At 45.6% G+C, this 16,565-nt stretch overlaps 1 protein-coding gene across 1 annotated transcript in view; it reads right to left on the reverse strand.

Annotated features, from left to right (window-relative positions):
* Positions 1–2,221: 2,221 nt before the first annotated feature.
* LOC120990711 (von Willebrand factor A domain-containing protein 5A-like) overlaps positions 2,222–16,565 on the reverse strand; it is a 162,485-nt gene continuing 148,141 nt past the window's right edge. The window contains exons 20-21 of the mRNA XM_040419616.1: positions 15,091–15,217; positions 2,222–3,090 (exon numbers count right to left, since the gene is read on the reverse strand). Coding sequence (XP_040275550.1) covers positions 3,011–3,090; positions 15,091–15,217 — 207 coding nt within the window. The 3' untranslated portion in view covers positions 2,222–3,010. The remainder of the gene's footprint in view (positions 3,091–15,090; positions 15,218–16,565) is intronic.

Raw genomic sequence — 16,565 nt, forward strand, 5'->3', positions numbered from 1 at the left:
TATTAAATTCATTGGTGGCCAGTGCGGCCCCCCTTCCCTCCCCTGCATTAAATTCATTGGAGGCCAGTGCAGCCTTTAATTGTGCGGATCACAGCCCCCTGTAAGAGATCAGGTGCTGCCAGGCAGCAGGGGGCAGTCATGTACACAGTTCTTAGTATATTCTAACTTGAAGCGTCCCCATCACTATGGGAACGCCTCTGTGTTAGAATATACTGTCGGATCTGAGTTTTCACAATCTAACTCAAATCCGATGGTATATTCTAACATAGAGGCGTTCTCATGGTGATGGGGACGCTTCAAGTTAAAATATACCATCGGATTGGAGAAAACTCTGATCCGATGGTATATTAATAGGGACTCCTGACTTTACATTGAAAGTCAATGGGGGACGGATCAGTTTGCAATTGCACCATATTGTGTCAACGTCAAACGGATCCGTCCCCATTGACTTACATTGTAAGTCTGGACGGATCCGTTTGGCTCCGCACGGCCAGGCGGACACCAAAACGCTGCAAGCTGCATTCGGGTGTCCGCCTGCTGAGTAGAACGGAGGCGAAACTGAGCCATACTGATGCATTCTGAGCGGATCCTTATCCATTCAGAATGCATTGGGGCTGTACGGGCCGCTTGTGAGAGCCTTCAAACGGAACTCACAAGCGGAACCCCGAACGCAAGTGTGAAAGTAGTCTTATACAAGCTGTACACTGACTACTTTACATTGTATCAAAGTGTCATATCTTCAGTGTTGTCCCATGAAAAGATATAATAAAATATTTGCAATAATGTGAGGGGTGTACTCACTTTTGTCAGATACAGTTACGGCAGTTGTTATCATGTTGCCAATGGGTTAAGGGACAAACTAGGTTGCAGGTGCATGTGGGCTGTGTTATGTTAGAGAGCCCTCTGCCACTTAAAGGACATCTGTCAGCAGATTTGTACCCATGAAACTGGCTGACCTGTTGCATGTGCACTTGTCAGCTGAAGGCATCTGTGTTGGTCCCATGTTCATATGTGCCAGCATTGCTGAGGAACATGATGAGGAACATATATGAGCCTCTAGGAGCAACCTCCTAGAGGTACAACTCTCTCTGAAACTGCCGCGCCCTCTGCACTTTGATTGACAGGGCCAGGCACTGTAAATGTCTTCACTTCTGGTCCTGACTTCTCCAGGAGTAGAGAGGGTGCAGCAGTTGCAGAGAGAGCAGAGCCTCTAGGTGTAACAGCAACACCCCCGTTGCTCCTACAGACTCATTTGCATATATTAAAACAGATACCTTCAGCTGCCAAGTGCACATGCAACAGGTCAGCCAGTTTCATAGGTACAAACCTGCTGACAGATGCCTTTTAAGAGAACAGGAGTGTTATAAATAACATGTCATAGTTGTGGGGGCGGCTGGGCCTTATGTTATGACTGATAATCATGTCTCTTTGATGGATATAGACAACCACGACACCAACATCTGAACTATAACTGCGGTTTAATGATGATTCATATATTGGAGCTGAAAGCTGTAACAATGGATTAGAACATATTATAAACTTTTAACTATTACAAGAAATGTATAACTGGATAATGGGAACATAGACAGGGTCAACAATACTCAGCAGTAATACCCTACAGAATGCACTGATCTGAATGGGGCCTCTCCTCAGATGTTTTCTTTTGACTGTTGTTGACCCATTTTGGAAAGATTAGTTATAAACAGATTTTAGTAAAGAGTAATTCCACCCATCTCCAAAAATATTCACACGTTTTATGCACCATATTGTAGAGCAACCATGTTCTAACCCCTCCTCCAGGGTGTCTGCAAAGCCAAAGAAGGCCAACTTTGTGGCTGCTCTGAGAGATTCTGACTTATACCACCAACCAATAAAGATGAACAGAGATCTCTTGGCCTGGGTGAAGGACACATGCAACCTTCCATCAACAGATCTTGATTGAAATACAAGGTCATGGAGGAAAAAAACAGTAATTTGATTGTCCAGGATTAGAAACACATGGCTGCTTTCTTCCAAACCCACTACTCACAGCAGACCAGTTCTACTAAGGTGAATGGGGCTGAGTGCTAATACCATATACAGCCTGTGGAGAGATGTGGTTCTGCTTTTGGATGTTTTTCCACTCTTGGTCAACTAATCTTTTAACAAACGTTGTATACATCAATATTACAGGTTAATATAAGAAACCTTGTGATGTATCTTTCAGAACAAAAAATGTTGCTTTTTCCCTCTAGTAGTTCACGCCTCCTTCCCTCGCCATAGACTTCTATTGGCAGCTATAATCTGATCCTTCAGTGAGCTGACAGTCCTTATCAGTCTCTCAAGGTGGATTTAGCAAAGAATGTTGATTTAGGAGGAGAGGGAGAGAAAATTCTGAAAAGTGTTGAATGAGGCATAATTTCTCTGATGAAATGCATTACAAAATTTCTTATATTCACATGTACTATTGATTGGTATCTATTGATTGAGTGTGGTAAGAAATAATCCAGTTTTTAGGGTGGAGTTGTAGAGTGGTTTACTTCTGCACTACTACCTTCCCAAGTGTCAATACACCCCTAAGGCCTCTCTCCATGTATGCATATATTTCAGTGGAGCTGCTCTGTACATTCTAAAAATAAGTGAACATTAACAGGTCTGTGTAATGAGAATATAACTAGAAGATGATTCTCTAGACTTATCACTTGCATCTTTGGCTTTTATCTCATTTCAAGAGTAATAAGGCACAAAAATGTTATCATGAAAATTGATTCCAAAGTAAAGGTGAGAAGCAGTACAATTCTGGAGAGCGGCAGTATTCCTTAGAAGGGTACAACCACACAGTCGGGTTTCCGCTTGCAGTTTCGGAAGCCCAAACCAGAAGCGAGTTAAAAAAAAATAGGAGAAGTTCTATTTCTCCTTTTATATTTTCTCTCCTTTTATGATCCACTCCTGAGTTTGGCTTCCAAAATTGCATGCAGAGACCTGACCGTGTGGTCGTACCCGAAGACCTCCACCATCTTCATTCTTCCTCTCACAGGCCAAACACATTAGGATTCACAGAGGATTTCAGCAGATCATTTCCAGCTCTGACCAACCGATCCAAGGAGGAACCTGGGAGAATAGGAAACAGTCCCTGGTTAGAGCCATCAATAGCATTAGATACGATACAACTGACTGACAAAATCGAGCATCTCAAAAGCTGTAACTACAACAAGAATATTGTATTAAGGAGTGTGGGAGTGTGCTCGTGGTAGGCTACGGTAGCAGCGGCAGTATTGAGGCAATCACAGACAGTCTTTGTGATACACTGTGACTTTATTCACACCAAAGGCATAACAGGTAATGTGCAGACCACACAGGGGCGTATCCACATAGAGCATAGAACAAAAAGTCCTTCCATAGCAAACAAACAGCAGGTTTGAGTCACCTTGTATCTGTACGGATCACACCGGTCCTGCAGGCTTCTAGACTACCTGCCTTTGTCTCCCTCAGGTCGGAGGCCCTTCGGCTAGTGGCACCACAGGTCCCAGGGCTATCCTTCAGTTTATGTTGCGCCCAGTCTCTCCTTGACCAGCACCGACTAAGTCTGTCAAAACCTCCAGCACAGCAAGACACACCCCACCCCCTATCTTCAGCAGGCTGGGTTCTTCAAAGGCCCATCTCCAACAAAAACCTGGGCTGGCCGTGGGGAACAGGCACCCACCCTGCTCTTTACCTGTTCCCAGTAAGAACCGGCCCGGATACGCTGTGCCAGCAGCATCCGCCGCTGTAACCACAATGATCCAGTTCTTACTCCACCGAGGCCAGGACCTCTGGTGGCACGTATCGTCCGTCTATTATTATCCCAGGGACTCTCCTACAAGGAGCCATTTACATGTCAGTTGAAATGTGGTTAGTATTTCAGCCGCCATGGTCTTATATGTAGTAAATACAGCTTGGTAATGGAAAATTTCCCTTCACCAAAATGGTGTCAAGAAGAATTTTCAAATATGAAATGATCATCTGTAGCTATGCATCTAAAATAAAGCAAAAAGGAAGCAACTTTACAGGCAGTGTTTAAAAATCTCTTCTTGTTTTGTTCATAAAGCTCCTATGCAGACACGTGCCCATGTGTAAGGTCTGGATCTGCATTCCTCCTTGCTGTTTCTTTTTTAGCCTATAGAGTACAAGATCAGACTACATGTTTTGCAGTCTTTTACCTTGGAGATGCATATTGTAGGCCTGTACAGGAAATGTATACAGTACTGTGCAAAAGTTTTAGGCAAGTGTGGAAAAAATGCTGCAAAGTAAGAATGCTTTCAAAAATAGAAGTATTAATAGTTAATAGTTATAGTACTTTTTTACAAAAAAATTAGCTTGAAGTGCATTTCTTTGTAAGTAGTGGGTGCCATGACAGGGAGCGGCGATTGCACCGCCTCCCATCATTGTACCCCTCAGATGCCGCATTTATACATGATCACAACATTTGATAGCAGTAATCCGGTGTAAAATAAAAATAAATAAAATCATACCCTCATCCATTTGATCATGAAGAGCTGGCCGCCGCCGTCATCTTGAATAAAGATCTAGCACAAAATCTTGCGCGGCTCCTGATGACGACATCTCGTCGGCCGGCGTGGTGACATCATACGTCACCGCGCACGGGATGTCATGCGATATCTTCAATCAAGATGCCAGCGGCCAGCTCTTTTTACTCAAATGGATGAGGTAAGTATGCTTGTATGCTAGTTTTTTACACCATTCCAGGTAAAATCGATTTAGAGGAAATCGAGGAAATTCGGCTTCGCAGCGAATCAAATTTTTCCCTGAAATTCAGATCGTGGAGTTCGATTCGCTCAACATTAGCAATCAATACAACCGACACTGCTTAAAGGGGTTCTCCGGGAATTTAGAAAATGAAAATACTTAAAATATTCATTTATGATAAATATATTTCCAAATACCTTTCATTAGTTATAATGGCTCAATTTGTCTAGGGAGCAATCATTAGGAGAAATAAAATGGCCGCGGTCCAATAAGTGCACACAAAACCTGTCCTAATTACACAGCAGGACAAGTTACTTCAGGGCACTGAGCTAATGAGCTGCCTCATCCTCCTCTCTGCTCTGTTTGTCAGTATACAGCTGATAAGATCTTCAGCTTAATCTCTGTAAGAATGGAGTTCATCAGGAGACATGAAGTACAGAGGGGAAGGTGTGGATAACGAGCAGCAGCTATTATATGCAGTCTCCATTACCACAGCCCACAGTCCTGTCTGTACTTCATGTCTCCTCATGAACTCCATTCCTACAGAGATTCAGCTGAAGATCTTATCAGCTGTATACTGACAAACAGAGCAGAGAGGATCATAACCTGTGTCAGGTAGAGCAGAGATGGGGCAGTGTTGTGAAGCAACTTGCCCTGCTGTATGATTAGGACAGATTTTGTGTGTACTAACAGGACAGTAGCCATTTTGTTTCCCCTGATGATTGCTCCCTAGACAACATGAGCCTTTATAAATAATGAAAGGTATTTGGGAATATAATGAATATAAAGTAATATTTAAGTATTTTTATTTCCTTAATACCCGGAGAACCCCTTTAACATGCAGACTCCATTCAAACAGAATTTAGAAGCTCTTGGTGCTGAGAGGTATGCTATGTATTTTTGGAGTCGATCGGATTTGTAGTTTTCAATAAATTTATGTTTAAAAATGAAAAAGTCCCATAGAAAAGAATGACAGAATTCTGGTATTAATACAGCCCTAACTGCTTAACCTACAGACTCTGTTCAAACTGTGCTTCAAAGCTCTTGACACTGAGAGGTGTGCTAGGAGTTTTTGGAGTCAATTGGGATTGTTGTTTTTTAATAAATTTTAACCACCTCCCATCCGCCCATAGGATATAAACGTCCGGGAGGTGGTTCTCTATTTCTGAATGGACGTTCCTGAACGTCCATTCAGAAACTGCAGCTGCACGCTAATTGTGCAGCTGCAGATCGGGTTGCCCGCTGTCAGGGACAGCAGGGCAACCCTTAGAGAAGGCAGGGACAGTGCCCAGGTGTCCCTGCCTTCTAGATCGCTGTATATATCGCTGTCATGTGATCGCCGGGGCCCGGGAGAGTGCAGGAACTGTGCGGTCTTTCAGAGACCTCGATTAGCCATGCACTGAAGCTGTATAGGGCTGTATTGCGCTGTACAGCCTCTCTGGGGGGTGCATTTCTCCTGTAACTGGGGCTACTATGTCAGCCCCAGTACAGGAGAAATCAACAGTGAAAAAAAAAAAGTGAAGTTAAATGTCCCCCAGAGGTCTTGTATGACCTTATGGGGGACGAAAAGTGTAAAATAAAAAAATAAAAAATAAAGTGTTAAAAAAATAAAAGGTTTCACATGTAAAAAAAAAATTCCCCAAGTAAGGAAATTAAAAAAAATGAAAAAAATAGGAAAAAATTAATAAAATAGACATATTTGGTATTGTCGAATCCTTGACGGCCGCTCTATAAATATATCACATGATCGACCCAGTCCTATAAACACCATTAAAAAAAAAACGGTGTAAAAAAAAGCCATTTTTGTCACCTTACATCACAAAAAGTGCAACACCAAGTGATCAAAAAGGCGTATGTCCTACAAAATGGTACCAATAAAACCGTCACCTCATCCCGCAAAAAACGAGCCCCTACATAAGAAAATCTCTCAAAAAATAAAAAAATATATAGCTCTCAGAACATGGACACATTAAAACATATTTTTTTTGTTTCAAAAATGCTATTATTGTGTAAAACTTAAATAAATAAGAAAACTTATACATATTAGGTATCGCCACGTCCGTAACGATCTGCTCTATAAAAATGTCACTTGACCGAACCACTCAGGTGAACGCTGTAAAAATAAAAAAAAAATAAAACTGTGCTAAAACAACCAATTTTTTGGTCACCTTGCTCCATAAAGTGTTATAATGAATGATCAAAAAATCACATGTACCCACAAATAGTACCAATAAAACTGGCACCTTATCCCTAGTTTCCAAAATGGGGTCACTTCTTTTTTCTACTGTAAGGGTGAATGAGGGGGGCTTCAAATGGGACATGGCATCTGAAAACCATGTGGCGCTCATTTTCTTCTGCGCCCGGCCGTGTGCCAATACAGCAGTTAATGACCACATGTGGGGTAAACCACAGAATCTGGGTAAAAAATATTGAGTTTTGTTTGGCTGTTAACCATCGATGTGTTAAAGAAAAAATTGGATTAAAATGGAAAATCTGCCAAAAAAGTAAAATTTGATCTCCATTTTCCTTTAATTCTTGTGGAACGCCTAAAGGGTAAACAAAGTTTGTAAAATTGGTTTCAAGTAACTTGAGGGGTGTAGTTTCTGCAATGGGGTCATTTATGGGGGGTATCCACTATGTAGGCCCCACAAAGTGACTTCAGACCTGAACTGGTCCTTAAAAAGTGGGTTTTGGCAATTTTCTTAAAAATTTTAAGAATTCCTTCTAACGTCCTAAAAAAATAAAATGACATTTCCAAAATTATGCCAACATAAAGTAGACATATGGGGAATGTTAAGTAATAAATATTTTATGAGGTATCACTTTCTGTTTTAAAAGTAGAGAGATTTAGAATATTTTGGGTAAATTTGGGATTTTTTTTTAAAAAAAAGGTGAAATATATTGACTCAAATTTATGACTAGCATGTAGTACAATGTGTCACGAGAAAACAATCTCTGAATGGCTTGGATAAGTAAAAGCGTTCCAAAGTTATTTCCACATAAAGTAAGATATGTCAGATTTGCAAAATTAGGCCTGGTCAGGAAGGGGGCAAATGGCCCAGATGTGAAGTGGTTAATATAATAAAACCCATATAAAGAAATGGCGAAATGTTCAGAGAATCAAATTTTTGCTGCCATGGATGATGTCCCAAGCACAGTCTAACTACCACCCAGTCTCACAGACAGCAAACATGCACAGCCACTCTTCTCTATGACTTTCTTTCTCTCTATCTATCTCTCACACACACATATATATAACTATTTTCAAGCACTATGTATTTCCTTCAGGAAATGCCAATCTAGTTTAAAATGTATCCTGCAGCAGGACAATGACCCCAAACATACAGCCAATATCATTAAGAACCATTTTCAGTGTAAAGAAAAATCAAGAAGCCCATAAGTGATGATGTGGCCCCCACATAGCCCTGATCCCAATATCTTTAAGTTTGTCTGGGATTACGCAAAGATACAGAAGGATTTGAGCAAGCCTACATCCACAGAAGATCTGTAGTTAGTTCTCCAAGATGATTGGAACAACCTCCTTGCTGAGTTTCTTCAAAACCTGTGTACAAGCGTACTTGGGAGAACTGGTGTTGTTCTAAAGGCAGAGGGTGGTCACACCGAATATTGATTGGATTTAGATTTCTCTTTTGTTCTTTCACCTTGCATTTTGTTAATTGAAAAAAATAAACTATTAACACTTCTATTTTTTAAAGCATTCTTACTTTGCAGCATTTTCTCACACCTTCTTAAAACCTGTGCATGGTACTGTACAAAAGCAGTAGGGTCTATTTGAAAAGCAGATTTTTCTTTAAATTATTTTAGGTGCATTGGAGCATAGTAAATGGTTGCAAATTTGGGCATATGTTTTCAGAAAATAAATATATTATTAAATCACAGCAAACTAGACCATATGGCTGGTGTTCCTGAAGAATGTTCTGTCTTATGTTTCAAGTTTCCCGTTGATATCTTCATTTTTTTTATGATTGCCACCATCCATCTTGCTGTTGGTTGCCTCTTCCTTTTGCCTCTCTTGATATTTTACAACATTTTCTCTCCTTTTACATTTTTATTTTTGTTTCACCAAAATTTATGGTTGGATCTAATTTTTTAAGAATGGATATGCAGAGAAGCTAACATCTATGGGATCCAGCAGACCCTTGCCTACTGGCTGCCATGAGATGCAGCCAAACAGGGTACACGAGTGGTATCAGATATTACTTTGAGAAGGAGCTTAAAGGAAATAAATTGTTAAATGTTTATTGTTATAGTTTGGTTGGGTCAACTTGGCCATCTTTATACAGCCACAAAATAATTTGGTGGTAAATTGTTCCATCTAAACACAAAAGAAAAAGGAGATTTTTGTATAACTTACCAGTAAAATCTCTTTCTCGCTCTTTATTGGGGGACACAGGAACCGTGGGTATAGCTATGTCCTTTAGGAGGCGTTGACACTAGTAAAAGCTGTTAGCTCCTCCCCTGGCAGCTATACCCCCTCCAGCCTGGAGAAAGAGCTTCAGTTTGTGTACAAGCAGTAGGAGAAGCAAGCAAACCAAGAAAAAACATGGAACACCAACCATGGCAAAAGGACCCAATGGGGTTCAAACCAGCAACTGCTCAACTGTGGTCGAACAACAAAACTGGGTGGGTGCTGTGTCACCCAATGAAGAGCGAGAAAGAGATTTTACTGGTAAGTTATACAAAAATCTCCTTTTCTCGCCCATATTCATTGGGGGACACAGGAACCATGGGACGTCCAAAAGCAGTCCACAGGGAGGGAAAAACCACAGACCCATGGAAGCAAGCATCCCGGCAGGCATCTAAGAAACTGCCGCCTGCAAGACCATGCGACCTAAGACAGTGTCCGACGATGCATAAGTTTGCACCTGGTAAAATTCGTGAATGTGTGTACGGAGGGCCAGTAGCCGCCTTACACAACTGAGCAGCCGAAGCGCGATTTCTCCGCGCCCAGGATGCGCCCACCGCTCTGGTGGAGTAAGTCGTGACACCTAAGGTCGGAACCCTGCCTCGGGCGCGGTATGCTTCAGCAATTGTAGATAGAATTCGGCACGCGATTGCCACCTTGGAAGCCGCCAATCCCCTTCGAGGACCCTTTGGAATGACAATAAGGGGATCCACACGGCGGAAGGAACCGGAGGCTGCTAAATAGATCTTCAGAGCTCTGACAACGTCCAATGGTGTAACTCTGTTTCCTTAGGGTGAAGGAGATGGGCACAGTGAGGGAGGACAATTTCCTCGTTAATATGGAAGTCAGAGACCCCTTTCGGAAGAAAAGAAGAAACAGGCCAGCGAACCACCTTGATCCTATGAAGAACCAGGAAGAGTTTTCTGCAGAGAACGCCGCCAACTCAGACACCCGTCAGATGGAAGTAATAGCAACCAGAAAAAACTACCTTCCAGGACAGGAGTCGGAGAAACCCCCTCACACGAGCTCCAGGGAAAAACTGGAGCGCTGAGAGGACTAAACTCAGATCCAAGGCAGTAAGGAGGACGGTACGGAGGAACCGTATGAGCTACTCCCTGAAGAAGGTCCTCACAGGCCCCACGGAACCTGAGAGCGCTGGAAAAGGATAGAAGGCGAAGACGCCTGACTCTGCAAGAGCCAAGGCCAGACCAAGATCCAACCCTGATTGAAGAAAGGACAGGGCCGTGGGGAGAAAAACAAAGTGGCAGAGTACTTCGGCTTCCACAGAAACCCAGGAAGGACCTCCAGGTCCTGAATAGATCCTGGACGATGCAGGCTTGCGGATGACATCCGCCGAAAAAATCTCTTCACATAGAATGGAGGTCTTAATAGCCACGCCAGCAAACAAAGAGACCTAAAATACTAATGGAAGACCGGACTCTAAAGGAAGGACATCTCTGAGTGGCAGTGACCAGGATGTCCCCTAGAAGGAGACTAGGTCGGCGTACTACGTGCGACGGCCAATCCCCAGGGCAACTAGGATAGTCGGAATACCCTCCATCCTGATCTTCCGTAGAACTCTGAGTAGGAAGAGGGAGGGGGGAAAACGCAAGGAGGGATAACCCTTACCCGGGAATCAGGGCGTCCACGCCGCAAGTTTCCGGATTGCTGCTCGGGAGAGAAAGGTGGGAAGCTTCCGAGACAGTCTTGAAGCCATCAAGTCCACGTCCGGGTGACTCCAACGCAGACAGCCCGACTCTAACACCTTCCGCAGTCCAGGAATACAGTAGGGAGAGGCCGGCAGCCGTTTGTTCAAGGGGGAAGAAGAAATAGAAGGGTGTCCTGCTCCGTCCGGTGTAGGAGTCTCGCAGTCTACCCCCGGAATGGGCGGTGGGAAGTAAGATCACCAGGAGATGTCTTAAGAGAGGAATATATTATACAGGTAACTCACCCCGGACCAATGTGAGGGATTCACCTGCAGAAGGAGAGATGTGGAACACGCTACATCCCACCAGCCGGGTCCGAACTCTGGAATAGAAGGCCACTAAAGAATACCCCGTGCAATACCCCTGAGGAGGAAGCCAAGTAAGGGGAGCCACAACTGTATCGCTAGCCCATACTCCAGCAGAGGAGGGGGCTATACCGCGGAGGCCACCAATTCAGATCTAGAAGAATCTGCCACCTGACGAAGGAGCTGTGCAGTAAGAACCATAGTATGTAGTGGTAATGCAAATACCACTCTCCCAGAAGTAGCCAGCGCCTGCCCCGTCGGCGCAAACTAAAGGGAAGCCGTGAGGCCATCTGTAGGAGCCATGGCACCAAACTGCCCCAGTTGAGAAGAGCTAGCTTTAACACTTTACTTGGAAGGGCTCCGAACAAGAGCAACAGGAAGCTAGCGTCAGGGTAGAACCCCCAGCTGAGGGGGACTGCAGAGTCAAAGAACACTCGACTCGATGTAAGCTACTCCCCAGAATATGCGCAATGGCATATGCACTACGTAGTGATGAGGACAATGTCCTGACCGACTGGAACCGAGGAGGCCCATGGAGAAGGGTGGTCTGTAGGACCCATAAATGTTGCTAGGCAACTCCTCTGAGAGACAGAGGATGGCACAACCATGCTCCAAAACAGTACCGAAGATAAAAAGAATACCAAGTGGAAACAGCGACTGTATCCACTGGCGTCACCCATACACCGCAGGTGCAGAGCACCGGCATCTGCGGGTATCGACTGTTGCCACGCCCCACAGAAGAAGCTAAGGCATCTAGCGCCGTGGCGTAGTTGAACCGTATTAATCTAAGATGCTTAGGTATTCCCCTGGAAGCGGATCACTTGAGGAAGAGGAATGGAACAGGAAGCATGGTGATGGGAGGAAGGCTAATGCATACGGCAGGCACAGAACCCAGTGGAGATGCAATGCCGCCACCTACCGAAAGGGGGGATGCATACGTCCAGCAATAACCCAGTGTAACTGTACTTAGACCACCTACCGCAGGGGGCAGAACAGAAGGTAATACTGTATCTGTAGTAGTGCAATTACTCCACTTAAGAAGAGGGTGATGCCTACGACAAGTGCTGCCAGCGGAAGTGGTCATGCTTACGGCAGGAACAGAATGCAACGGTAGAGAGATTACGCGTTTATGGAAGGCAATGCATATGGCGAATCCAGCACCCTGTGAGAGTGCAATTACCCCACCAAGGAAGGGGTAATGCCTACAGTAAACACTGTAACCAGTGATAATGCCAGAACGCCACGTATGAAAGAGGCTAATGCATACAGTACGTACTGTACCCAGTGGAATGCAATACCGTCCCCTAAGAAAGGGGAAACGCCTACTGGCGTCACTGAACAGCGCTGAAGCATTTAGTTCACCTATAATGCCTACGGTAAGTATAGTATGCAGCAGTGGTGCAAATACTCCGCCTGAAGGAGGGGGTAATGCAGACGACAAGGACTGCTGGCTACCGTGGACGCAATCTGAAAGACTGCAACGGATTCGAGTGAGAGCCCGAATCACAATACTCCCCCCTCGGACCGAACCTCTACAGGAATAGAGGGGTGTGTCTAAGCGAGACCCTAGGGAGGAAGGTGGGGGCGCAGAGGTGGCCGAGGAGAAGTTCTGCTCTGGCTCTCTTGCGCGCAGTTCTACCGTTTAGAAGCTTGTCCGTGGCAGTTGTAGGCCACGCCGGTGGGAATACATCAACCAAACTACCCAGAGGGTGGAGTTTGAACTAGAGGTCCGTCCACTGGAGTGCGTAGGCAGAGCCTTATCAACCAGATGACCCCGGAGGAGGGAATGGGAACTTCCAGAGGTTCTGCGCTGGATGGCGCAGGTGGAGACGATTAACCAGACGACCCCGGAGGGTGGAATGGGAATTCCAGAGGTTCTGCACCGGATGGCGCTGGTGGAGAATTATCAACCAAACGGCCCCGGAGGACGGATTGGGATCAACCACACGACTCATACTTCGGCTGTCCTCCCTGGATCTGCGCAGGTGGAGGATTATAAACCAACGACCCTGGAGGGCGGATTGGGAACTATGAGAGGTCCTCCTTTGTCCGTATAGGACACGGGCCCAGCTTGGTACCACACACACAGGGGGTGGGGGGACTGTGGTGACGAGGCTGAGGAATCCAATACATCCCTGTAGGGGGGCCCTTATGAACGCGCATCTACCTCGTCCTTTTTTTTTTTTAAAGAAAACTAGGATGCCCAAACGACAAGTGGGCAGAGAGGCAGGAAGGGGTTAACTGCTTCAACTTACAGGCACCTTGTACTGAAGACAGAATCCTCAGAATATCTGGAGCTGGCCGCAGGAGGTGGCTGGCCAGAAGGGGTTAAGCTGCCCTGAGGAAGACATTAGTGATGTCAGGGGGCGGGGCCAAGCGATTCAGGGGGGGTGAGTGGCGCGAATAATTTCCACCTGTTATTAACCCCCTAGTGCCCTGACACCTGCGATCCTCATAGGGGGGAGACTCCCTGCTCCCTTCCCTGTTTTTCCGCCAGTGCATGCCCCCCCCCGCAGCGGGGGTGGCCGGATCCGCATGTTGCGCACGGCCGACCGGAATCCGTCGGTGGTCCGGGGTGCAGAGGCACCGAAGCAGTACGCCAGCGCCTGCCCCGTCGAAACAACTCTACGACTAACGCGGGCCGACAGGAGAACTACAGTTTGTTGCACACAGGGGCCGAAACACTGATCGAGCGATAGTTAACCCCCTCCGGAGTGGCGCGCTCTCACTGCAGCGCATCCGCTCCAGGAAGGGGTGGATTATGGCGGTAGTGTCGGGGAGCAGGAGCCTCCTCCGCTCCCCTCTCTGCATGTCTGACCGAGCGCTCCCAGATAGTGGTGCGCTCGGTCTCCTGCTTCAGCGCCATTAACCCCCTAGTGCGGCCCATCAACCAGATGACCCCACATAGGCCAGAGAGTGCCAGCAGGACAACTACCTCAAGATCTGACCTCCATAAGCGACTGCTTAGCACTCGGATACTGGCGGCACCCCAGCGGTCCCCCTGGATCGTTATCTCCCAGCCAGGCTGTCCCTGATAGTTCCGCCGGTGCCCAACAAGGGAGGGATGGTCATGAAGGGGGGGGAAGAAGGGTTAAATATACGGACCTAGTCCAGTGTACTCACCTTATCTTCTCCTGTTCCTGCTGCCATTTTCACCCTTCCTCTGGTCCAGCAGGGTCACCCCTTCAGCTACTGGCACCGTAGTGGCAGGAATCTGGAAAAGGGGGCTTGGATGGGTGACCCTTCTGCTGGCGGGATGCAGGGGAGCAAGGCTGCCCTGGTCCACCTTGTCTTCTTGTGGGGGAGGAGGCAGCGTGGCGGACCAACGCTGGCGTGCTCCCCCTGGGAGAACAGGGAGGCGAGGCGACCACTGTTTCCCACCTAAAAGAAGAGAAAAAAATTAACTAAAATAAAAAATCTTCAGGAGCTGGAAGTCTTGCCTCCTATTGACACTAGAAAAAACTGAAGCTCTCTCTCCAGGCTGGAGGGGGTATAGCTGCCAGGGGAGGAGCTAACAGCTTTATCTAGTGTCAACGCCTCCTAGAGGACATAGCTATACCCACGGTTCCTGTGTCCCCCAATGAATATGGGCGAGAAAACAGAACAACCAGGAGTAGACTATACTGCAGTTCAGAAGAATGGTCCAAGTGAAGTCCTTGGAAGTTAAGAAACAATGGTGAGGTCATTTTGGGAATAACCTGCTGCTGTGGGAGAATTTCTATGGTGAGGTAATGTTCTATTTATAGTACAAGTCATTCCCGTGGCTGAATATAAAGCAAATTTTTTGGGTGGAAGCTCCTTCCTGACAACTTTGGACTCTATGCACCTGAAATATTCAGGAACCTACAACATTTGACGCTAAAACATTAGGGCTCTACATTAACACATCAGTTTTAGAAACATGTCAAATCTATTTCCGAGATATTACCTGCTTTAGCCTTAAGCCAGGAGATGGCTTTACCTTCCAGTAATTCCCATTCCTCTCTCTGGTCCAGACAAGATGCATGGAGCCAGATCACCGCCAAGACCGTCGCCCACACTGATGAGTCCATATTCTATTGAGGAGGAAAATATAAATTAAACAAGAATATAATATCTAAGCACTTAAAGTTTCAGGCCCAAAGCCTGAGATTGCACTACTGTGAGATCCTGATGACATGTCCACTTATCTAGGTCAGGTACAGTGCTCTCACGAGGCTCTTGTGTCGCTTCCTGTCACTGAACACATCACTATCTTGACACTATTCAGGACAGGGAAGATGTAGATATTGGTGTGGATGGTGAATGGTTTGAACAATAGGTTCTATACTTTTATTAAAGGTGGTATCCATCCTATGTGTAGTATTAATGTATTAGATTACCCACAGTTTCCCCGGTGAGCATTCAGTTTGACAAGAGTCATCATTTTCTTCAATTACTTCAGTACTGGAGGCTTGGTAAAGTGGCAAAGGAAAGGCCTAAATGAGACGTCTATAGCTAGCACCCCACTGTTGTCAAATTAGTATTTAGAAATCAGGGCGCCCATTTACTGCTCTTGCACAGGAGCTCTCGGCTGTGGGCCTCTCTCCTTGAGTAATCTCTTCTGACATCACAAGTTTTTTTTCTGTCATGTAAAATGCAAAAAACATATCTGTATCATATCTGTATCACCACGGTGATGGACCATGTGATTGGAGCATGTGATCTGACGTCACCAAAGGTCCTTTAGCCCACAACTCATCATACCGGGAACTTCGCGAACAAGAGGAGAAGGTGAGTTCATTTGTTTATTTTTTTTAACCCCTTCAGCCCTATTTTACTAAGCATTCTGTATTCAGAATGCTATTATTTTCCCTTATAACCATGTTATAAAGGAAAATAATACAGTGAATAGACTGTCTCCTAGCAACCATGCGTGAAAATCGCACCGCATCCGCACTTGCTTGCGGATGCTTGCGATTTTCACGCAACCCCATTCACTTCTATGGGGCCTGCGTTGCGTGAAAAACGCAGAATATAGAATAGAGCATGCTGCGATTTTCACGCAACGCACAAGTGATGCGTGAAAATCATCGCTCATCTGAACAGCCCCATTGAAATGAATGGGTCCGGATTCAGTGCGGGTGCAATGCGTTCACCTACCGCATTGCACCCGCGCGGAAATCTCGCCCGTGTGAACGCAGCCTAAGAGTTGCTTGGGGGACGAGTCACCGCTGCAACACACATGACCCCCGTCCATGCTGGAACTTTACAGTCAGGGACTGTCATGGTGAATGCAATAGTATAATCAAGGGCCTGGAACTAAGCAGCAGGAGGCAGGTAAGTATGCTTCCTTCCGGAAGTCTGGCAGGCAGAGAGCCAAAGAAGCTGGAGAACCATTTAAAAATGTGTTTATTTTTTTATTTCAGTCCCATATAGGACTAA

The sequence above is a fragment of the Bufo bufo genome, chromosome 2 (assembly GCF_905171765.1).
Source record: "Bufo bufo chromosome 2, aBufBuf1.1, whole genome shotgun sequence".
Classification (NCBI taxonomy): Eukaryota; Metazoa; Chordata; class Amphibia; order Anura; family Bufonidae; genus Bufo; species Bufo bufo.